Source organism: Sander vitreus, chromosome 20 (assembly GCF_031162955.1).
Source record: "Sander vitreus isolate 19-12246 chromosome 20, sanVit1, whole genome shotgun sequence".
NCBI classification, from domain to species: domain Eukaryota; kingdom Metazoa; phylum Chordata; class Actinopteri; order Perciformes; family Percidae; genus Sander; species Sander vitreus.
The window spans coordinates 18,364,024-18,388,770 of record NC_135874.1 but is presented as its reverse complement, the minus strand read 5'-3'; the positions used below and the strand labels follow the sequence as shown (position 1 = coordinate 18,388,770).

The 24,747-nt window shown below is 38.8% G+C and overlaps 2 protein-coding genes and 1 pseudogene across 3 annotated transcripts; 2 read left to right on the top strand and 1 right to left on the bottom strand.

The window, feature by feature from the left end:
- Positions 1-458: 458 nt before the first annotated feature.
- Positions 459-5,251, bottom strand: lgals8b (galectin 8b). 2 transcript variants are annotated; one of them, XM_078277424.1, is made up of 8 exons: positions 5,081-5,251; positions 4,677-4,765; positions 3,189-3,399; positions 2,959-3,078; positions 2,778-2,804; positions 2,058-2,146; positions 1,728-1,893; positions 459-1,596 (listed from the first exon to the last, which is right to left on the bottom strand). In XM_078277424.1, exons 1-8 carry the CDS (start codon positions 5,117-5,119, stop codon positions 1,447-1,449), a joined length of 891 nt encoding a protein of 296 aa, XP_078133550.1. In that variant the 5' UTR covers positions 5,120-5,251; the 3' UTR covers positions 459-1,446. The 2 variants fall into 2 exon arrangements, with proteins under 2 accessions (XP_078133550.1, XP_078133549.1); XM_078277423.1 differs by lacking the exon at positions 5,081-5,251 and having other exon boundaries at positions 4,677-4,903.
- Positions 5,252-5,412: 161 nt separating this feature from the next.
- LOC144535605 (interferon alpha-inducible protein 27, mitochondrial pseudogene) lies at positions 5,413-6,352 on the top strand (annotated as a pseudogene).
- Positions 6,353-8,723: 2,371 nt separating this feature from the next.
- Positions 8,724-21,584, top strand: LOC144535133 (interferon alpha-inducible protein 27-like protein 1). The gene is made up of 6 exons (XM_078277425.1): positions 8,724-8,774; positions 10,319-10,369; positions 10,844-10,873; positions 11,053-11,214; positions 12,166-12,223; positions 21,376-21,584. The coding sequence occupies exons 2-6, from the start codon at positions 10,357-10,359 to the stop codon at positions 21,425-21,427; spliced, it is 315 nt and encodes a 104-aa protein (XP_078133551.1). The 5' UTR covers positions 8,724-8,774; positions 10,319-10,356; the 3' UTR covers positions 21,428-21,584.
- Positions 21,585-24,747: the final 3,163 nt, after the last annotated feature.

Here is a 24,747-nt window from a genome sequence, read left to right as displayed (position 1 = left end):
CATAAGACAGTCATCAAGTGCAGACACCTACTTTATGACTAATGAAAGTTGCAATAACCAATATTTTTATATTTAAAAAAAAAAAAAAAAAACTACATGCAATGTGAAAGGGTTGTTCTAGTAAAGAACTTGCAAAGATTGACGGCAAAAACAAAAATGTTTTGCTACCTGATGGTTGTCTGGAGCAGAAGGTGGAGCATTTAATTAAAGACGTGTTAGAAGGAAAGTGAATATTAGACTCTGGTAGACAATGACATGACTCCAAAATGCTAATGTAGCTTCGGGTCTGCTGGATATGTAAATAAGCCACTTCATGCCAACGCCTTCACCCTAGCAATGTTAATGTGAAAATATATCATTGTTGTGTTTACAGCCTGTTGTGCTGCCCCCTAGTGGCCAAATATCAATTAATTCAGGTTTAACTCAAACAGACAAACAGTGGACACAAAATGATAATAGCAACACATTCATTTATTAAATAATTTATGATACATGGGGAATACATATTTTACAACAGATAATGCATAAAGACATATTGGAAAAGAAATATCCCAGATTGTTTTGTTTTTTCATTCATTGCATCAATGAGTGGGAGAGCAGTGAGACGAGATGGTCAGATACAGGATTCTACTATATTCTACAGATTGCAGAAAGATTGCAAAATGTCATTCCTTCAGGTTATTGAAATAGTTATATATTGAACTGACCCTGTACTGCACTGTGCTTGAGTTCTGCTGCACCATTACATGTCATGTGGGCATGCCCTAAGTAGGCATGTCCTATTAGAAAAAAAGAAAAAAAAAAGTGAACTCCCATTAGAAATATTTTCATTTCTGAAAGGTTACCACTTATTTAGTAATGATTCAAAGCTTTTTAACATGGCTGTACAATAAATTAGTCTTTATTGGGCCTTGCTCCAAAGGAATGGAGCCCTTAGATGTCATTCACTGTTTGTATTTGCTGACTGTCTTGGCATTTAAACAAAGCTTAGTGCTTATTAACATTAAACATATTTCCAGTTTTAATTATACAGTGCACTAAGGGCATATTACAGCAGAGATGCACTAGAGACAATATAAGAAATGAACCAAGGCAAACCTAACTTGTAGCTGTAAACAGTCATGGGGCTCACAGCCTGATGCTCCAGCACAGCTAACTCTCATGCACCACTTGTCTAGCCAGGGCTGGAAACATGGACCATTAAAACTCCATGGTAGGGCCTGACCATGGACTTTGGTCACCAAAAGTGCTAGACTAGCTTAAAATCAGTGACCTACATTTGCTGCAAGACTAACCTGACCTGAAGTCAGCATAGGGTTGGTCGTTTTCAGCATCCATTGTCTGGGTCATTGCGACTAAGCTAATTTAGCATCGATAACCAGTACACATCGTAGTGTCTGCGACGACTTGAAGACGCTGGCTTCTGCGTAAGTCTAGAATTCAGAGTCACCACAGTTTAACATCATTGAGCTCCAGGTCCCCCATGATCTCCAACTGGTCAATACTGCTCAGATCCTGTACCCGATGCCTGAACTCAAACATGTGTGAGCCATTCACTGCCAGCTTGAACTGATGAGGCTGACAGAGGATGAGAATCTGCCAAAACACAAATACTGAGGAATAGTCAATCATTGCAGACATACAACTTGTGATGAGATAAACATCCAATTCAGTGACTGCAGAAGCCCTTTCAAAAATAAACCTTATGAGTTGTAGGTGGTTCCTACCTCGAAGTACTCCCCTGACGAGAAGGGAAAGAAGGGCAGCTCCCGCTCCTCCTGACCCCAGGATTCACTCAGGTACGAGTTCCTGATGAACACACCCGACTTCATGCGAGGGTTCAGATGTAGAGCGATGTTCTCTGTCCGGCTGTTGCGGAGGTTCACTGTAAAACTGGAAGAAACGTGGATTAGAGGTAAATCTTCTTTTTTTTAAGAATCGTTGCCGTTACCAAAGGGGACATTTACATTAATAGTTCAAACATATTGGTGAGATGTGCACACCAGATTGCTTTTATTTGTTATGTCGAGGTTACTTTAAATCACTTAATCATTTACCTGTGAGGATACATGCTGACCTGTCCTTTGATCGTGATGTGCTGCCCAGGGCTCAGTCCTTTGAGTACACTGCCTTTGTAAGGGAGGCTCTGGGATGAGAACATAATAGTTGATACATTTCATTCAATTATTTTCTCTAAATCATTTGCTCTATAATGCTCAGTGCAGTTATGGCCCAACATGCTATCTATAACTCTTTTCTACTCTCTTTTCCAAACTATTTGTTCATGCCTCTTTAAGTGTGAGATGCTGCAGCAGTGGAGGAGTATCGGCCTCCATACATGTAGGTAAAAAATACAAAAGCATGCACGATGATAGGTTTAAGTGCTATATTATGTATATGGGATAAAGGGAAATATTTAGTGGTGTGAAAATTGTGTTATAAGTGAAAGGATAATTTGGGGTAACTAACTTGGTGTTATTTTCATAGTTTGGGTCATCCTTCCTACCAGTAATAAGAATGTACACATCAAGTGAATTGCTAAGATCTGGGAATGCGCCATCATTGATAACAAAAAGAAGTAAAGAAACACAGGTAGTCAGATAATAATAAACCAGAAATTTCCTTAAAGTCTGAGGGCTGCATTCTGAAATTCAGTCTTCAGTGCACAAACAACGGAATAATTTAGGAAATGTGATCCAGTTTTAGTAGCATCACAAGATACTGGGAACATTTAGGCACAGAGGTTTTATGTATATGACGCAAAAGGAAAAACTCACCAAGTCACCTGATTCTGAATATATTGCCTAGAAAAAGAAAAGCCACACTGAAGATTAAGATCATACATTATTAATTATAATAATGTATTATTTAGAAATGATAAATCAGATATGTTTATAAAAGAAACACACATCTGACCAGCTAGTGGAGGACAAAATAAAGGCATAGGAATGTACTTACAGAGTTTGGGATGTAGCCAATAGCGTGCACCCTGACTTTCCCAGAAATAGAAAATGTGTTGACACTGTTCAGTGGAATTTTGTGCTTGTATTCCAGCAGGTGAGTGCCATTTACTGCCACCTAAGGGTGAAGACAAATCCTTTAGTTGTACTGTATTAATCAAATTGCTTTTTTAAGGTACTACACAGGTTTAGCCATGCCTTCATCCTGAAGAGCATGGGCTCACTGACCTTGAAGACATCTTCGTGCACCAATATGATAGTCTCGAAGGGGGCTCCGCGTTTGTAGGGTAGCTGATGGAGCGTTTCCTCTTTGCCCCAGCTCTCCTGCAGCAGGGTGTTACACACCACACAGGGCGAACCTTTGAAGCGAGGGCTGAAGTGGAGGGCGACGTCAGAGCGCGGCTTGGTGCTGCAGCCGCTCGACAGGTCGATCTGAAACCTGCAGAGAGGGTGCACGCCGAGCCTGGATTATTAACCGGCCAAGAGGACAACTGCCTCAGGGCTTCTAAGTTCACTTTCATGACAAGGGTTGGGGAGTTTGCACCATATAAACAAAAGCAGGTCCATGTATAGAAGCCTTGTGTGAAAATGTAGTTATTTTTGACTAAAAACAATTATGATGAAAGGGGCTTAAAAGTTCAGCAAAACAGTTGACAGAACTACTGTTGCCAAGGCGAATAATTAACTTTCAAGCTCAATTCGATATTTCAGTTTATGCTCGCGTGGTGCATAGTCACAAATGAGGTTGTGTTTAATCAATATTCCGCAAATGACAAAACAGGCATTATATACACACACACTACAGAGATCAGTTGTTCGAGGGTCAATAAATGCCCTTTAACCTGTTAACCCAGCCGTGGTGTGGTGTGGTGGTATTGGATGGTCTGAGGGTTTAAGACTAGAGATGTTCCGATACCGATACTGGTATCGGCTCCGATACTGCCTAAAATGCTGGTATCGGTATCGGGAAGTACTGGAGTTTATGCACCGATCCGATACCACGTAATAAAGCCCTAAAGAAAAAATACGTTAAAGTAGTTTATTTATGTTCTTTTTCCGTTATAACTGACTGTCAAACTGCAGAATAAAAGAAAGTTCTGTGGCATTCATGTTTCACAAAGAGTTTAACCTGAGCCAGACCGACAACAAAGATAGAAATCATATCACATCCATACAGGGATAGTAGTATACAGTTGTTAAAACATAATAAAATATATGACACACTGGTATCGGATCGGTACTCGGTATCGGCCGATACGCAAGTTCAGGTATCAGAATCGGTATCTGGAAGAAAAAAATGGTATCGGACCATCTCTATTTAAGACCACCTTCGACAAGAGGACACAAGCATTTAAAATGCTTAAGTTTCTTTGAGCAACACACAGTTCTGTAGCCAACCCTGACCTCTGACCTCCAGGTGGAGGAAGCAACAATTAAAGTCAGAGCTAAACTAAAATGAATCCAGACTGATGATGTCGTTGATGTCATACATACATCGTACATACATACACACGTGTCAGTGTATGTGTTGTGGAGGTTGGTATGGGAAGTGTCATGGTTTTAAAAAAAAAGGTTTGGGGACCACTGAACTAGACACAACAGGGTTTAGACGTTTCCCCAGATTAAAGTAGGCTATCACATGCTTTGGGTTTACCAATCACATCTAAGGCGTATCCAAAACACTTTTCTACATATTTCTCTCTAATTATATTTTACCTGTCCGCATCTGGGGGCACAGTGCCCTGAATGATGATGATCTCCCCAGGGTGCAGGCCTCCAGGTATGGGCCCTGTGTATGGGATCACCTGAGGTGGAACGTTGACGTTAAAGCACTGGATACCTGCACTGACAGAAACTGAAGACATGCTGCTTGATACGAGGGAGCTTAAACGAACGCCTGTGTGTTTCATTTATTAGCAAGAATATATATTCACCGTCGGATATCTCGGATAAGTTTACGTCCAGTGTGCAGGCCGTTTATAGACTACTGCTGCTGCTGCTGCTGCTGCACATAGTGTTTAGCTGTAATACAAACTAACGTTACATGAGGGTCTATTGATCATTGCATGATGGCATCAGAGGGCTGAGGTAGATAATTATAATAATAATAAGCCTCTTACCGGATTCAGGACAGTGTGTTTCGCATTTGCCACAGACATCGGGCTTCTTGTGTCAGACTACAACATGCAGCTGTGCTGAAAGACAACAGAGGTGGTGTCTGCGGTAAATATGACCGGTTTGTAGCTCTCCTGCACTACACGGGGATGATGGCAGTGGGCATCTTCTCTCCATCAACCCCGAACAGCGAGCGCATGCGCAATCCTACCATGTGATCAGGTCCGCTGAACAACAACGAAGGTCCTGACTGTTATTGGTTAAACCGCTATTCCACCAGTTTATTTTAATACCGGAATCTAAATGCTATAATTTATTACTATAATTGTAGAACAACATGGTTGGCATGCAGAATTCCGTAATAATTCAATAACTAATAATAACACAGAAATGAAAAATATTTAACTTGCTGTTATTCGATGACACGCCACGTTTTTTAAGTAAGTGACACTCTTCTCCATCTTGTTACATGTTTTTGTGTTACATGGTTCAACCAGTTGTCAGTACCCGTCATGATCAGGCAGTGTCGTAAAACACGTTGAGTTTCTGTGCAGAACGGATCTTACAGGCGTTACGGATCGGGTACTGACACCTGTTCAACTTCTAAGTTTCGTTTCTCAAAAAACTAACGGTCAGACCTTAGAAGACTATGATAGAGGTCCGACCAGAGTGATAGAGGTCCGACCAGAGTCAGACAAATGGATCCAAGTGAGTATCTGTTTTACTTATAAGTTTTCCTTATATAAAAAAGAATTATGATGATAGTACCTAACCATAGTAAATGTCTTTAATTAAGATGATCTGTTGATTTCGGTTTTAATTTTGTGTTTCAGAGGCAGCTGTCGCCATTGGAGTGGGAGCAGGAGCAGGCGCTTGTAAGACTTTAGAAAGCTTTAATATGTTTACTTTTTCAACTCTTTAATGTAGAAAAGTTATTTACATGCTTAACTTAGTAGATCATCCGCATGATCAATTTTAAAGTGGCCTGGCAAATTAGCACACCATATCTTTTACAAAAGTTCCCTCTGCTGTGTTGTTGTCCATGTGCAGTATGTGCTGTGGTCGGGGCTCCTTTTGTTCTGGGAGCCATAGGTTTCACCTCAGCTGGAATAGCAGCAGGCTCCTATGCTGCTGGCATGATGTCGACAGCTGCAGTTGCTAACGGAGGAGGAGTGGCAGCGGGAAGTCTGGTGGCTTCTTTACAGGCAATAGGTAAAACCCCAAAGTTGATTTTTAAAATTTTTTTTAATTAATTTTAATCTTGTGGTTTCAACTGCTAGGCCTATATCTCAATGGTGTGATGATCTTTGCTTGAACAATAATAAAAGGGTAATCGTGTGCCATGTAACTATGACTTTTCGAAATGTAACAACATAAATGTGTCTAAAAGTGTCTGGCAAACCACTGGCTGATGTAGCATTGTCAGAATAGAGCTTAATAAGCTTAAATATGTTAATGTGTGCTGTATACAACAAAATAAGTGTTTAGGTACATTTGAATGCAGCTACTGCTACTCTGTACAGTATACATTGTGATGACCATAGGGCCACTGTTTCATTTAGTCTTTTATCTTGAGAACAATACTCTATCAGCTTCTCTGTAGCTCTATACCTTGATATAAAGCCTGTGTATCTTGCTGTAGGTGCAGCTGGTCTGTCAGGAGCTGCCACTGCAGCTATGTCCGGTGTTGGAGCAGCAGTGGGATGGCTGACTAGCTTCATCCGCAGAAAATGATCATGAATAAACCAAATACATTTACGACATTTTTACCTTTGACAGATAAATTAAATCAGCATCTTGCATCATGCATTGTGATACATTTTCATTCTTTGTTGTATAGTATACTATTGTGATTATTATTTATTGTGTTATGTATGCTTATGTTGTGTTGTTGACACTGTGTACTAAGTGTTGTGTTCATTCTGTACCCAAAATAAATGCCACCGCTTCGGTCGTGTGGCCATTAAAGTAAAGTAAAGTGAAATGTCATCCTAGATGAAAAGTCAGGAGATCGCCAAAAGTCAGTTGGCTTCATTCTCTGGGGACCAGAGAAATCCTTATAAAATTGAATGAAAATCTATCCAATAGTTGTAGAGATATTTCAGTCTGTTTTTTTTTTCTGTGAATACAGAATTCATATAATTCCCGTTATTAATAATAGGCCACTGCCGCAGCCATGTCTATTATGCTCATCATTGGATATGTTCACCTGACAACTTGAACAGAATATGACTGTCTCTAACTTTATGTTAACAGAAGATGAGCTTTCATTTTCACCCAAACACAACACAAAGTGTCTTTGAACTGAGAAGCTTTGCTGCGACTGATAGCTTTCATATAGGTGCCTTACCACTGATAAGAGATTTAGTATTACAACAAGGAGTTTTCAGCGTTTAAAGTCATTTAAATGAGAGGATTGGGACTTGAAGAATTATGTATTTGTCCATTAGATTACCTTGACTCAAACTGTAAGTTAAAATGTATTCATTCAATTACACACTTTCATTGCAATCAACTGTGCATGAATACTTAAAAGACATGGTATCCTCTAAGTAGCTGCAAGTCTGTAGTATTTATTTGTTTCCTTATAAATTTTTTATGTATTCAATCTTAATTTAATCAGGCAGGCTCATTGAAATTAAGCTCTCTTTTTCAGAGAGACCTGAGAATATAGGCTACAAGAGTACGAAAGTAAAAGAAAACTTCTAATAATAGAGATGCCTTATGTAAATGACCTTCAGTATGGTCCAGCATACGTAGATAATCTGTTGTTGTCCATGCTTTTTCATTTATTATGTTCTTTTAATTAAGGCTGTGTTAATTTCTATCGGGTAAATTACATTGACAAGGCTGGTACCTTTATTTTGAAAGTGCAATTCCGGTAAAAATAAAAATAACTGTCACACTGGTCGAGGCGGCTGTCTGCGTACTTCTCGGCTGTGTCTTCCAGAAGAAGGTGTGTTTAGTATTTTGTACCTTTGTGTGACCTACATCTATGTAGTATAAGGGCACAAGATTTGTCAATACTTCGTATCCTGAGTGACATTAAAATGTATTTTTGTAGTTTTGCTTGGTTGGGTGAGTGTGTTTGTGTAACGTTAAGCATGCTAACGTGCTAATTTTACCATAATTTCGTTAACAGTTTGCATTCCTGTTACGTGTCTGAAGTAATGCTGACTTTGAAGTGTGCTATAGTATATGGGGCGGCCAATCATGCTTAAATTGTCATATGGTTGGTCAACATTAGGGTTGGAGCTGAATTTGCGTCCTATGTTTTTTTTGTTTTTTTGCATCCTATGTTCGATTTAGCTAGCTAATTTCTGCCATAGACATATAAGAATTTTTGATTTCTGCTCGTTACTTCCGGATTCTGAACTTGTTGCAGATCCACTCTTGATCCGTATAGGGGGCGCTCACAGGCCAGTGTAAAATGAATGGTACTCCATGGAGCTATACCCCTCAAAATCCACTTTTGTCAGGATATCATTTTTTGTCTAGTAATTTTGTTGCATTCGAAAAGGGAGGCTAAGAAAATACATACTTTTTAAAGTGGCTTTTTTGTTCTAAAAAGCCTTTTAAAATGTCAATGACGTCATTCTCATATGCGGACAGAGATACGGCCATAGACGGTATATAAGATACGGCAAGCGCTGAGTCGCTTCCTTTTCTCTCTCGAGGCATCGACAACACAGCTGACAGGTTAGGCTCTCCCTGTTAATACACGTTCTAGAAAGAGGTTTGCTAATGTTTTAAAGACCACGCAGAAATATTCACTCTGACATTCTGGTTCTGCTTCGGTTGCCGTCACGCGGGATCACCGATCGTAATCAGTCCTTCACTGACCAATCAGCATTCATTAGCTGAATGAATGAATGAATGAATGAATGAATAGGGAGTGGAAAGGCTTTGATAGTGTCAATGGCTAGCAGAATATTGGGGAAACCCCCCAAAACATCTGACCCAAATATACACTGACAGAATGAGGAAGAAAGCTAGGAAAATCACTGCAGATAGTACACACCCTCTTTCCAGTCAGTGTGAGCTCCTGAAATTTGGGAGGCCCCTCAGAGTGCCTCTGGCAAAAAGTGTATTTAAAAAAATCTTTTATTCCAAATGCCATCAGTATCCTCAACCAAACCAAGTGACAACCTCAAACTGAGCTGCTATTTTAAGCGTATTTATTCTTTTTTATCCTGATTTTCTTTTTTTCATTTAATCTTTTTATGCTCCACTTATTATGTCTGAGATGTTGTCTGTATGTTTATCTGTATTGTATGGCTGGTGAGCCTAGGGATGTAACAATTACCGGTGTAACGGTAAACCGTGATTAAAAATGTTGACAATAACAATGACTGTTTTTAATACAGAAAACCGTGATAATTACATTTTACTTTAAAGTGTTCATGTGTACAGTTTTACATTTTATTTTTGATTATGAAGAAAACAAGTATATAATTAGTGGTGTTTCTTTGAGTTGTTTACATATTTTTCTTTATGTCTTAGCTTGAATGTTTGGATTTGTATAATTTAAACTTGCACTACTGGAAATGTTCCTGACAAATAAGCTGTTTACATGCTGAACCCTTGTTCCTTTGATGTTAAAAGTTGCACTTTTGATAAGGTTCTGCCTATATTTTTGTAATATAATAAACACACTTTTACACTTTTTGAAAGTATTTCAGCTTGTGTAGGCCTATCAGTGCTTTCTGAACATATTGACCACACTTTTAAAAATACTGCGATAATACCGAAAACCATGATCATTTTGGTCACTATAACCGTGAGGTTAAGTTTTCATACCGTTACATAGGTGAGCCAAAGAAAAATGTCCACCTTGGTGGCCATTAAAGATGTATTCTATTCTATTAGTTTTTATGCGTATTGTAATTATAAAGATAATCAAGCTTTATCATCAATTAACGTTACATAGCGCGCTATCAGAGCTTGTCATTTTGTTTCAACAAGTTCAAAATTGAGATTTGTTTTCTTCTTTACTTCCAGCGTGTTGTTACGGTGTGTTTACGGACGGTACGGTTTTGGACATAGATATAAAACAATTTGTTTTGTTCTATATCTATGGTTTTGGAGCTATCAGTAAAGCATTGTGAACCATCATTTTGATGCTACACACGTCACTGTACCAGAAATGTTAATCACTGACGTATTAAAGAGAACAGTTTAAGTTTCACTTCCTGTTCAATGACACACCTAGGGACTCAATCTTTTTGTTTTGATTCCAACAGTTTGGTTTCTCAGAACAGTTTGTCAGACCTATAAAAAGATGGGCCTTGCTGGTGAGTATTGCTGGTCATTTGATGATACTCAAGGGTGTAACTTTATATTTATATTTCCTGAATTTCTACATAAGTTTAGCAACTATGATGATTCAAAATCCGGAAAATAATTAAGTTGATCATAATTATAGATTGAAAGAAAGAAAGAAAGAAAGAAAGAAAAAGATGTCTTACTTTCTTTATTGTTTAAAATAGGGGCAGATCACTGAGACTTTTAAATGAAATAATATCTAACAAATTTGAAAGTGGGGGGGGACACAAACAGGAGTTTGAAAAGTGTGGGGGGGACATGTCCTCCCTGTCCCCAGTGGAAATTATGCCCTAGATGATAATTATAAAATTCCTTGAAAGTACTGATACTTTTACTGATAAGCGTTCCTTAAACATGTTATAATGTGAGTAACCAAAGCAAATGTCTTTGATTAAGCCAGATGGACTGTAAAGGTGGATTTTGGCTTTCATCTTTTGTTTCAGGGACAGCTGCTGCCATTGTAGGAGGTGCAGGTAGGACTTTGTACTGTCCAGACTTTATGGACCACCTTTGTTTACGTTTTTAAACAGATTTTTAACACCATTTCCATGTTAAACTTATACATGCATGATCCATTTTAAAGTGACCTGACAAGTTAGCACACTAACATTAACAACAAAGTTCCCTCTGCTGTGTTGTTGTCCGTGTGCAGTAGTTGGTGTGGTCGGGGCTCCTGTTGTTCTGGGAGCCATAGGTTTCACCTCAGCTGGAATAGCGGCAGGCTCCTATGCTGCTGGCATGATGTCGACTGTTGCAGTTGCTAACGGAGGAGCAGTGGCAGCAGGAAGTACAGTGGCTGTTTTGCAGGCAGCAGGTAAATGTCATTGCTTAATTTTCTTATTTTTTTTAAATTAATTTTAATCTTGTGTTTTAAACTGTTTGCTAAAACAATAATACAAGGGGGAATCATGTGCCAGGTAACTTGTAATGTCTTTTCGAAGTGCAACAACATTAATTTCTACACAATGTGTCTGACAAACCTGGAACTGAACCATCATTAATGTAGCATTGTCATGTTAGAGATTAATAAGCTTATGTGGATAAATAGTGCGGTATTCAACAAAATAAAGTGTTAAGGTACAATTACAGTTTTTCTTGATTGCTTTGACACAGCAGTCACCTCAAACTCCACATTTTTCAAAACAGTTAACACACAGGCTGAAACAGTGGCACTCATGGTCAAAATGACACATTTTGTTTGCAAAAGGCTCTAACCGTGCCAAAACATTTAAAATATGCAACAAAAGAAAATTTTGCCTTTCAAACAACACAACTTGCAAACAAGTGTATGAGCTCTTCCAATCAACCATTACACAGTGGACAACAAAATACTAAATACAGCACTCAGTATGAATCAATGCACCATTGCTTGTCATTGTAGCTACTATTACTGTACCTATTACTGTATGTAGCTTTCATGCCAGTAACATTTGTTGACAAATTTGCCTTCTTGCAAAGAATTGGATCCAGAATCAGAAATGCTTTGATGCAAATGTTATTGATTCCACTGTTCCTTATTTTGAAACTATGGCTGAAAACTGAAATACTGTAAATATTATACAAAATACATGTAAACCAAGATGGATCCCAGTTTCTTTAAGCAGGTCAAAGCAATCAAGAAAAACTGTAAATGGTCAGCTACTACTCTATACACTGTGATGACAGTATGCCACTGTTAAATTTAGTCTTTTATCTTGAGAACAATACTCTATCAGCTTCTCTGTAGCTCTATACCTTGAGCTAAAGCCTGTGTATCTTGCTGTAGGTGCAGCTGGTCTGTCAGGAGCTGCCACTGCAGCTGTGGCTGGAGTTGGAGCAGCAGTGGGATGGCTGACAAGGTTCATCCGCTGAAAATGACCATGAATAAGAACAAGGAACAAGATATATTTACAATATTTTTTACGTTTACCAAATTAAGGAGGTTATTGCAAATTACATCAGTTAATTTACTAAACAGCACTTCTGATTTCAGACAACTGAAATGTTTTGTGCAATAAATCTGTGTAACCTGTGAAAGATATTGCTTCGGTGTTGTCTGTTAATATTTCCATTCCTCATAATGTCCACTAGAAAGGACTGAGTGAGTAAATGAATGAAAGTGTTTACTGGTTCATAAACATTATTATTATTATTATTATTATTATTATTATATATATTTTTTTTAATTAAAGCAGCTTTTTTTTTCTGGCCACAGTTGTGGGCCGTAAAACAAAACCCTGAGCTGAAACATGCTATAAAGCTCATACAGTTCATAGGAACTGCATAGTCGGGACATTATCAGCTGTGGGTTCATATGAATATCTGGACCTTCCTGTGGGAAAGGAGACAGTGGTTTAAAGCCCTTTGAATCCTCAGCACTGGTGCCCCTCCACTGTGTCTTATCACATTGGCTCTTTTCCTTATAGCATACAATTTCACAGCACAGTTCGGTAACCATCTTCTTTAGGTTTCTCCCTAAAAGGAAGTTTTTCCTTGCCACTGTCGCACTAAATGCTTGCTCTTGGGGGAAATACTGGAATTGTTGGGTCTTTGTAAATTATAGAGTGTGGTCTAGACCTACTCTATCTGTAAAGTGTCTTGAGATAACTATTTGATACAATAAATAAAATTGAATAGAAATATGCTGATGATACAAGTATAACAGGCCTCATAACCAACAACTAGGAGTATAATTATTTGAAGCAGGTAGCCCAGGCAGTTACTTGGTGGTGTTACAACAACAATCCCCTGCTCTAAACATCCAAAACCCAGGAAATGATCATTAACTGTAACGAGCGCTTTACATCAGTTAATTTACTAAACAGCACTTTTGTAATTTCAGACAACTGCAATGTTTTGTGCAACAATCTGTGAAATGATACTGTTTCAGTGTCTTCTGTAAATATTTCCATTCCTCATAATGTCTACCTTAAAGAACTCGGTCAGTAAATGAATTCAAGTGTTCACTGGTTCATCAAGTTTTTTTTAAATTTAAAGCAACATTTTTCTGGTCAGTTATGGGCCATGAAACCAAAACTATGAGCTGAAAGGTTCTAAAAAGGCTCAAACAGTGGTGAAAAAACATAGTGTGGCGATTCTGGTCTGTGTGAGTGTGGTTGTATTGGGAAGTTTTCCATCAGCTGGTTGAACAGAATGTCTTATTCATTTCCTATGGCTGTTAATGGTGGACAAAATGTCGTCATTTCATTGAGCCTCACTGTTACCTTTTTTTATAAAAGTCTCCTCATTATACCTAGAATCAATTCTAAATCCGCTTATGTTGCTTTCGGTCATTATGGTCCTACTCTCTGGAATTCTCTTCCACATGAACTAAGGTTTTGCTACAACAGTATCTTCTTTTAAAAGCAGACTAAACACATCTTTTTTCACAAGGTTTTAGATAGGTAAGGGGTACATTTTTTTGTCGGGAATCAGTATTTTTTTTATCATTATTCCTTTTTTAATAATGATAATACATACTTATTCCACTTTTATTGTAATACTATTTTATCTTGTTTTTATCCTATCTTACATGTTTCCATATATGTAATACCCTATTTTACATGTTAAATGCCTTGTGTGTAGGAATACATGAAGCCTTTGGTCAGTAAGATGAAATGTACCATATTTATGACAGAAGAAAGTTGTAATTGGCCACCTTTGCCTAGAACACAATAGGCGGGTTAAACGCATAACAGAAACACGGTTACATGCAATAACTACCTTATAGCGGAAACAACTAGCACACATTATCTTCTTTGTTCAAAAACATTTATTGTTAGAATCAACCTGAGTTAAGAATTTTATACCCATGACAACATCTGACAGCAAAGAAAAACACAACCAAAATATATTTTAAAATTTGGTTTTTTTAATGTTATGATTTGAAAGGTTTCCAGCCTGAGCTGCAGGGCGAAATCAAATCGCTGGCAGATCGGGCTGGGTTTACCCCAGTCTACCACTACCCTTCATCTCATCGGACCTATCACAAGTCAGGTGAGATGGAAGGTGTGATGGTGGAGCTATTAAATAGTTTCCTTCAAGATGAATACAGTATGCCTCAAGGTATAGCTGCCATGATTTTTTTTAATGTTATGATTTGAAATGTGTTTTACAGCGGACATTTTGACTTGTCCAACACAAGTGCAACACCTAAATGGAACAATGCTATTATGTGTCAAAATGCCTGCTGTGAGAAAGGTCTATTCATGGCACTCATCTTGAAGGAAAGAATTTTTTTTTAGGTTTTTGTTATAAAATCACCACTACCCTAGTCTGGCTATCAACAGACCAAGCTAAATCTTTTAAGATTGAACATTAGTCTGGGTAGTCTGCTCTGTATTTTCTACTGCACAAGAGGCGTGGTCAACGGGCATAGTTCAAATGACTCTGTACGCAATTGGATAGTCCTTCAACCAATCAGATCAACGATCCAGGTGACGTAGCAGCGGCATCAACGGGTTGCTGCGCTTCGGTGGCCGAATGTAAACAAGAAGCTGCTTGGTCGCTTCTCTATCGTCATCGTGTTAAACCCGCCAATAGCGCGCCAGGTGGCTAAGCCAGTTTGTGATTGGTCCCCACAAAATTGTAATGGAAGCAGGATAGATAAACGTACAGGTTTCCAGCCTGAGCTGCAGGGCGAAATCAAATCGCCGGCAGATCGGGCTGGGTTTACCCCAGTCTACCACTACCCTTCATCTCATCAGACCTATCACAAGTCAGGTGAGATGGAAGGTGTGATGGTGGACCTATTAAATTGTTTCCTTCAAGATGAATACAGTATGCCTCAAGGTATAGCTGCCATGATTTTTTTTCTGTTGTTATGATAGGAAATGTTGCAGGAAGACCGGAGCACCCTTATTATACCCAAGACAAATGCAGTATGTTTTAAGACTGCTTGGGGCCGCAGGCAGGGAAACCCCTACAGGGCTTGATTAACAGGTTTCCCACTGCTGTAAAAAACTTGACAACTGCAGACTTCACAGCTGCAAACGTCTTTGGCCGTGGACCGAGGAGGATATTCAGATGGATTTTCAGACTCTTCAAAACAGCATCATCAAAAGATGTATCGTTTGATGCCATTGCAGCCTCCAGTAGCCTTTTTGGAGAACCAAACTCCTTTTCAAGGTCTATGAACATCTTGTTTGCATTTTTCAAGATGTTTCTGTTTTCTCTGACAGCAGATTCAGGGATGTTGATTTCCTTCTGCGCCTTCTCTGACAGACGTTTGATGATGGCGTCGATGTCTGCCAGCTGCAGGGACATTCTGGTCCTCCGAGGGACTTTTGTGAGAAGCCTCATGAGCAGAGCAGTGATGAAGAGGTCGGTCAACCTCTCAGTCGTCTCACTGGGGTCACAGACCGGTGAAAACTCAGAGGACAATTCATTATTTGCGACTCTTGGAGCCGCATTGCGTGGAATAAATTTGTAACTATCAACGTGGCGTCTGACATTCAAGTTGTTAATATCATCATTACTGCAGATGTACTCAGATAGTGTCCCATCATTAGCGCTTGATGCTTGACTTGAACGAGAAGGTGTTGTAGTCTGACTGTCGCTGGCTTTAGGGGACTCCTGCTTGTCGTTTTCTTCTTTGGGTAGTGTCAGCATTTTTGCGATTAAGTTTTGGATGTCAGTTAGAGCACCAGAGACTTTGTCACTGTGACTTGCTTTTTCTGATGGGTCCTTTTCCAACCAGAGTAGCCCCTGCTGCAAGAACTTTCCCACTGCATCTTCTGTCATGACATATAGAACTTCAGGTGAAAGGTGAGACTTTCTTCTGATCCCACAGATGACAGAGTCAGAGAGACATCTTTCCGTTTGAACCATAGGAATCTGATATGTTGGGCCAGTATTCAGGTGGTCGTACATTTTATCAGTCAGTGCCTTTGAGAACTTGCTGAACACGCCATTTGACGCGAAGACATCTGGTGTTTTGCTGCCGTTTGCTGCAGGTTTCTGTCGTAGGTTTAATTGATTAAACAAGCTGTCAACGTCATTTTTGATGGTCTCATAATCTACTGAAGAAGACTGCTTTCTCACACTGATCAATCTCTGCCTGCTGGTCAGACGTCCAGCTTCATGGGTGGGTGTGGTAGACTCTGGTACAGCTCCTGGGAGAATGTCTTCAACAGAGTGCCAATCTTGTATGATTTTATTCTGAGAGAATCCTGAATCCGGTTTCAGACTCACAACAAAGCCTGTGTCTTCAGTCATAAACATGCTCTTCAGCTCTGTCTGCATTTTTTCAAATTGTTTTTTGAAAAACTTGCAACGAACGTTTTGGCTGTCGTTGGATGTATCTTCTGAAGGTGTGGCCTTTGAGGCAAAAAAGTCTTTTACCTCATTTAGTATTAACCTTATATCAAAATGAGGTCCAGATGAGCTACTTTTCTCAGTGCATTCAGGAACATGTCCGTAGTCTTTGTCATGCAGGTCAGTAATTATAGTGTTGACAATTTTAGACGCTGCGAAATGAGCATCCAGAGAGGTACTGAGAGGCGGGAGAGCTGTTCCAGCCTCTTCTTCGATTTCTGGTGTCTCGCCGGACCATTTGGCGAGGATTTCACTCACAGCAATTGTCGCTGAGGGGACAGAGATCCTAGATGTTATGCTCTGAGATGATTCACATTTCTCTGGCTCTTCCATTTCCATCTCTGTTGTAGATTCAGAGCTTTTTTGTGGCTCAGTGATTTTTTTCGGCCAACACAGTCCCAGGCACTGGGAGTTCACCTTACCTAAATATCTTCTAATACATTTTTTAGCATGAAACACCATAAGACGAAGAGACGCTGTGTTGGACATGGAGCCATTGACAAAAACGGCAGGTTCTGATGGCCAAACAGGGCTGTCCATGGCCACAGATACAGCAAAGTGTACCTTTTGTGCAACTTCAGTCTCGACCAGTGCTGCCAGCTTCTCAGCACTTTCACATTTGTCTTGTGGGACGTGAAAAGCTGCAGCAAAGCTACCATGAATGGAGTCTCCTATGCAATTGATGAAGTTATTCAAAATTGTAGTTATATCAGCCTGAGGTTCACTCTTAAGAAGTTGCTGACACATTGGTATTCCATTTCTCAGGACATCTGTGGAGAGCGACTGTACCATTTCAGTAAGCATATCAGTCAGATTAGCTTGTGTGTCTGAGTCCCAGGTATCTGCAGCTATCATAGTCCACTGTGCTGCAGAGATTCTTTCAAAACATTTGTTTACTATGGGCAGAAGATCCTCTGGTGTGATATGGATATTGTTGTCCATCTCAGATCCGGATTTGTCCATTTTAGAGACTTTTCGTTCACTAGGCTGCTTTGCTTGGGTGTATTTGGAACTTAGTTCTGAGTGTAATCTTCAGGTCACTTGTCAAGAGTGAAAACTAAAGGCTGGTTTTAGAATCAAACTGATCCAGGGTCACTGGCATGACATCATAGACATCAAGGCATCAAAGCCGTTCAAAGGAACGCGTTCCATCAAAGGAGCGCGTTCCATTTCAACCCACGCATGCGCACATGCACACAAACTCGTGAGAACATGGGAAATGCGAATCAGCCACAATCTGACTTTATAATTATCGCTCGGGAGGTGTCAGCTCATCATTTTTTTTATGATCATTGAACGCAGCAATCAATCATTCGAGAACGAGTATCAAACAGTCATGAAAAAAACAAAAATATATATAAATAAACTATCTCTTCTAATCCAGTTCAGAATATCTGTCCAGTTTTCCGCTTTATTTCACCAGACAATATGTTTTTAAAATAAAGTTTATTGTGCTGCCCAAAAAAATATATAGGCATACATTATTTACAGTTGTACTGTGCTCAAAGATAAATCGTATAGCCTGTGCGCAAAAAATATAATCTTTCAGGACTTTAGATATGCCTTGACTCAAATAGCAGATTCAATTAAATTCTCCTTTATTTATTGCAGTTAACTGTTGGTATAGCCTACATGAACATAAACGGTGAAGACAATATATCGTCAAAGTAGCTGCAGGTCTTGAATAACACTATTATGTAGAACGTTTGTCTTGAAGGAGCAGTCAGACCTAAAATGGTTTAGCAACCCTTTAGTGTTCTTTAGTGTATTTTTTTCTTATTATTTTCCAAAGACGGTTATGACCTCAGAAATGTTACTTGAGTTTATTTGGGTTAAATTGAGATTATGACTCTGTGACGCCCTCCTCTGTTCAGACTGAAAAAGTTTCATTTTTGAAGAAATGAAACCTAACCCAGCTGTTGTTTATAAAACTCAGCCCAGTTCGTGACTCTTCAAAACAGAGAACGACATGGACCCTTGTGAGTAACCTAGTGTTCCTTTGACTGATACGTTTCTTTCAAAAGTACTTATTCTCTAATTAATATTTAGCTTTTCTCATTTAAAAAAAATAATAATGATAGTAACCAAGGCAAATGTCTCATACGGACTGTAAATGTTGATTTTGGCTTTCTTCTTTTGTTTCAGTGACAGCTACCGCTGTGGTAGGAAGTGCAGGTAGGACTTTACTGTCCAGCCTAATGTTTGTTTTTTTTAAACTTATTTTAACGCTTTAATGTATACAGCAATTTACATTCTAAACGTATATAATGCATGATCCATTTTAAAGTGGCCTGACAAGTTAGCACACTGTCATTGATAAGAAGGTTTCCTCTGCTGTGTTGTTGTCCATGTGTAGTAGGTACCAAACTTCAAAGGGGTGATAGAATGATTATATAGGGTATTTTACACTGTTCCTTAAGGTCTCCTAATAGGGTATGTAACATTGGTTGGGCTGAAAATTGCCCGAATGCTATTTTATTAGGCCCTTAACTACTCTGTGAATATGGCTCTATTTGGAACAAGCGCTTTTTCTTCCAAATATGGTATGCTCATGAATATTTAGATGAGCTGCGCGCTGATTGGTTTGAGCGAACTACATAGAAACACATTGGAGACGAGACAGCAGGTCTCATATTTCAGACACTGCAAAGTTATACATTGTTTGTCTACTATTTCGTTATTAAATTCTCTTCTGAGACTTTTTTAAGCGAGAAATCAACTATATAAAGCTCAAATATGGGCTGTTTTACAAAAAATTGATGGCTAATTGCAAATTTGGTAAGACGTGTCAGACTTTAGCTAGGAGCTCCACACAGTCTGACGATAAACACCACACCATACCCCAACCATACCCAGTGAAAGTCACAGTCTCCCTGGATACTGGACTACTGGAATACTCGGTGGAGCTCCATGGAGCTGGCTGGCTGCATTATTGTAATATCACCAGTTAACATGGGCGTATATTTCTCTCATATATTAACCTGTGTTAACTCGGACTAAAAGTCCAATATATAAGTAGAAATTATAAAAGTATTGTGGCGTAGTGGTATAGATGATCGAAGTTAGTTTATTAACTTTTTTTTGTCCATGACATCGAAGGTTCGAATCCCAGCTAGATCTCTAGTGCGTTGTTTCGTTGTTTTTTTCCGTTCATACAGTATGTGTCGTATTTGTGTGGATAATGCTTAAACGGACATGAATTACACATAAACTGGTGATGTTTTCAGCGATATCCATTATTTTGTCTCATTTGCAAACACAAATGTGAGCCTCTGGCACTCGAAGGGCGGAGGCAGAGCAGAACGCAGGGCAGGGCCTTGTTGAATATTCACTGATTTCATGCAAATATCACCAGTTAACATGATCACCAGCTAAACTGGCACACCAGCTTCCATTGGAAATGAATGACTTCCTGTAACTTTGAAGCTCAAGTCAGCGGCGGTGTGTACGTACAGTAAGATCTGCTGGCTTGGATAAAATCAGCCACAGTGCTTTTAAGACTAAATTATAATCCCTGTACCAAAAATCCATCTCAGGTGAACCCATAACCATCACAGGCTCATTACATTTCTTGGCATAAGCCTACATATAAGCAATACACTATCCAATATTAACTCAGACAACATCATCAACTTAAGAAATTCTAAATAAAAGACTGAATCCTCAGTGTGTACAGTTTAATACAGCCATCATTGAAAGTATCCCCACTACATCTATAACAGTTTGATGCTCATCATTGGATGTGTTCACCTGACAACTTGAACAGAAAGTGATTCAGACATTAACCCACTCTAACTTTCTGTAAACTGAGGAAACTTTGCTGCCACTGACACAGCTTTCAAATAGCAGGGCAATACCCCCCTCCACCGACAAGAGTTTAGTATTACATCTAAGTTTATTCACAGAGTCATTTATTTTAATTGAGAGGATGGGGACTTAAAGAATGGTGTATTTGGCCATTAGATAAATGCTCCCTTTTTACTGCAATAAACTTCATGAAAATTAATTAACTAATGTATTAAATATGAATTTTGTATTAATTAATTAATCGATTTTTTGCCTCAAATAACTGCAGGTCATGCATGCTGGAATAACACTATTATGATCTCTTTTTTTAAGGTTTTTGTTGGGGCTTTTCCCTTTATTTTATAGCGACAGTGGATAGACATGAAAGGGGGAGAGAGATGGGGGATGACACGTAGCAAAAGGCAGAAGGTCGGATTCAAACCTGCGCCGCTGCAGGACTCAGTTTACATGGGGTTAAATGAAGTAGTACACTAACATTAACAACTAATTTTACTTTCCTGTGTTGTTGTCCATGTGCAGTATGTGCTGTGGTCGGGGCTCCTTTTGTTCTGGGAGCCATAGGTTTCAACTCAGCTGGAATAGCAGCAGGCTCCTATGCTGCTGGCATGATGTCGACTGCTGCAGTTGCTAACGGAGGAGCAGTGGCAGCAGGAAGTACAGTGGCTGTTTTGCAGGCAGCAGGTAAATGCCATTACATAATTAAAAAAAAGTATGTATGTATGCCTATAAAATGCTATTGTTACATTTAGTCTTTATCTTGAGAACAATACTCTATCAGCTTCTCTGTAGCTCTATACCTTGAGCTAAAGCCTGTGTATCTTGCTGTAGGTGCAGCTGGTCTGTCAGGAGCTGCCACTGCAGCTGTGGCTGGCGCTGGAGCAGCAGCTGGAGCAGTTGGAGCAGCAGTGGCTGGCTGGCTGCCATAATCATCTAAAAAAATCAGGACAGAACAAGATGAAGATTTTTACTTTTGCCAAGTGAAGGAGGCAACTGCAAATGATATCAGTTCACTTACTAAACAGCACTTTTGTTCTATCAGGCAACTGAAATGTTGTATGCAATAAATCTGTGTAACCTGTGAAAGATACTGCTTCAGTGTTTTCAGAATTTTGGACATAGGACTACATTTCCAAGTTAGCCAGTGTGTTATTTTTTACTGTTTTCAACACTTTTCATCCAGTCCTTCCAGTTGCAGAGTTTGCTGGTGCTAGGCTAGCGCAAGTCAACAGTATCTGCTAGCCTGCAACTAAAAACAGTCTTACCCACGCCACAGTACACCCAAGGCAAATAAATTATAACGCCAGACTATTGATGTAAATGTCTGTTGATAGAATAATGTTAGAAATAAAGCTCAGGCTGCTCCTCTCTGCTATAAAAAACATGCTTTTTTGTTTTTTAACAGTTTTCCCAGATTTTTACATTGACTGAAAAAGATATAAATAAAATATTTTGCTCACCAAAAAGACCCATGATTGTCGTCAAAGCTCCTGCTGTTATGCCTGCATTAGTAATTGCAGCCACAATAGCTGCTATTATTGCTGGTAGTGAGGTGTAACCCATGGCGGCCAGAAGAACAGGAGTCAGGATCACAGTTGCACCTCCTGGGAAAGAACATAGCAGAATAATTGTAACAGGTTTTTGATTTGTAAAGGTTTATATGTTCAAAACGTGCGTTGCGGTCTTAGCTGTGGCCATAACGAGGGCCTTACCTGTTAATGAAACATAAAAAAATTAAATAAAATGATTCCCACTGAGCTGCCCTGAGCAAATATATTTGCTAATTAATATAAAGGAACAGTATTGTCAAAGAAAAATGTATACTCACAAAGTTCTCACAAAGGACTCTGATGAAGATGTAACTCTACATTGAAACGTTAGTCACTGTTTTGCACCTTAAGTAATAAAACCTTCAAGTAAGAAGACATCTGTGTTGCACCGGCTATTTTTTGTTACTTTATACCGTTTTTGTCCTGCCTTGGTGCGCAGAGAACGTTCTCTTTTTTTTTTCTTCCGTGTCAGCTTTGGGAGTTTCTGCCTCCTGTTTTTGACGTGAGACTTAACTGAGCTCAAAGGAAAGTGTTTGAATGTGATGCATAACCTGTTTGGAGAGGCTACAGTAATAATTTCATGTCTATCACTACAAGAATCATTTCTGAGAAATTGAAACCTCCGAGCAACAATAATGTATATAGAGACAACAACTTTCGTTTTTAACTACAGTGTTCCAAATTAAGTTCCAAGTGTAAGGAGTTGTAATCATGTGATAAAAAAGATTACTCAGGTTACTATGGGCTATTCATTGTATATTCATTAGACATATCAATATACAGTATTACATTTGAATATTGCAAAAATCACTAACTAACTGGTCTTCATGTGATGTGATCAAGTGTCTGATGTGAACAGGAAGAATAATTTGGCCACCATCAACTCTTATCTTAGCATTTGCTTTTTATTTTAATTCTTGACCGAGATTAAAGGTGCAGTAGGTAAGACTTATAAAACTAACTTTCTGTCATATTTGCTGAAACTTAGCCTATGTTTGAGTAGAACTACATGAAGCAGGTAAAAAAAAAAATTTTAAAGAATTTTTGGGGAATTTTCCCTTTATGTTATAGTGACAGTGGATAGACTGGAAAGGGGGAAAGAGATGGGGGATGACACGCAGCAAAGGGCAAAGGGCCTACATGGGGCGAACGCTCTTACTGGGTGAGCTAGAGGCCTCCCCATGAAGCAGGTAATTTAAAAAAAAAAATCTGGCTCCTCTGGCACCAACTACAGCCTGTAGTGCAATTTGCAGAAATCCACAGCTCCCTGTTCAGATGCACCAATCAGGGCCAGGGAGATGGGGGGGGGGGCTTACTCTGTGTCAATCACTGCTCATGCACACACATTCATTCTCCCTTGTGGGGGGAGGGGCTTAGAGACTATTTTGGGCTTTAGCGGAAAGGGGGGAGGGACTGCAAAGTTGTTGATGTTCAAATTTTTTGGCTAAGTTGTGGATCTTCCCAGTCCTACCTACAGCACCTTTAAGAGTTTGAAACTCTTGTCTAACATAAGACAAATACGGGGAAGGGTGCTTTTTTGAATATACATTTTTACTGAAACAGAAAAACTTGATTACATAACAGTCCACTGTACTCATTTGGCCCAGATTTACTCAGATTCTACATCTGAGCAAGTTTGGTCTTTTTTGTAGTACAAACTTGCTTCCCAATCATACACAGAACAGTCGATCAATAGTACCAATAACAATATGACATAGTAAGACAGACAACGACAAGGTAGACACCAAACTTTCAGGGACAAGTAGCAGAAATTAAAATTGCATACAATGGATTTCAATAAATGCTGAATATGTTAAAACAAGAAGACAAATTTAATAAATATAAAGTAAAATATTCCAATTTCACTCATTTGCAATCTTAAAAAACATCCATATACATTGATCAAACAACCACATGTTCAGCATACATTTACCAATAACATGCAAGGTTGCCAAAGTAAATTCCAACAATTGTAAGAAAAAAGGCACCAGAAAAACTCTTAAACACAGACAAGCAGTAAAATTATATATTTTATAACTCCAAAAGGAGATTCTGAGGTGTCAGCTCATCATTTTTTTTATGATCATTGAACGCAGCAATCAATCATTCGAGAACGAGTATCAAACAGTCATGAAAAAAAACAAAAATATATATAAATAAACTATCTCTTCTAATCCAGTTCAGAATATCTGTCCAGTTTTCCGCTTTATTTCACCAGACAATATGTTTTTTAAAATAAAGTTTATTGTGCTGCCCAAAAAAATCTATAGGCATACATTATTTACAGTTGTACTGTGCTCAAAGATAAATCGTATAGCCTGTGCGCAAAAAAATATAATCTTTCAGGACTTTAGATATGCCTTGACTCAAATAGCAGATTCAATTAAATTCTCCTTTATTTATTGCAGTTAACTGTTGGTATAGCCTACATGAACATAAACGGTGAAGACAATATATCGTCAAAGTAGCTGCAGGTCTTGAATAACACTATTATGTAGAACGTTTGTCTTGAAGGAGCAGTCAGACCTAAAATGGTTTAGCAACCCTTTAGTGTTCTTTTAGTGTATTTTTTTTCTTATTATTTTCCAAAGACGGTTATGACCTCAGAAATGTTACTTGAGTTTATTTGGGTTAAATTGAGACTATGACTCTGTGACGCCCTCCTCTGTTCAGATTGAAAAAGTTTCATTTTTGAAGAA

What these genes read in the sequence shown, in the direction of transcription:
- lgals8b (XM_078277423.1), bottom strand. Translation starts at nt 4,870, where the DNA reads ATGAAACACACAGGCGTTCGTTTAAGCTCCCTCGTATCAAGCAGCATG. An exon ending in TGCACGAAGATGTCTTCAAG is followed by an intron (nt 3,079 to 3,188) that starts GTCAGTGAGCCC and finishes CTTCACCCTTAG; the next exon opens with GTGGCAGTAAATGGCACTCA. An exon ending in ATTCAGAATCAGGTGACTTG is followed by an intron (nt 2,147 to 2,777) that starts GTGAGTTTTTCC and finishes TTCTCATCCCAG; the next exon opens with AGCCTCCCTTACAAAGGCAG.
- LOC144535133 (XM_078277425.1), top strand. An exon ending in TGCCATTGTAGGAGGTGCAG is followed by an intron (nt 10,874 to 11,052) that starts GTAGGACTTTGT and finishes GTCCGTGTGCAG; the next exon opens with TAGTTGGTGTGGTCGGGGCT. An exon ending in GGCTGTTTTGCAGGCAGCAG is followed by an intron (nt 11,215 to 12,165) that starts GTAAATGTCATT and finishes ATCTTGCTGTAG; the next exon opens with GTGCAGCTGGTCTGTCAGGA.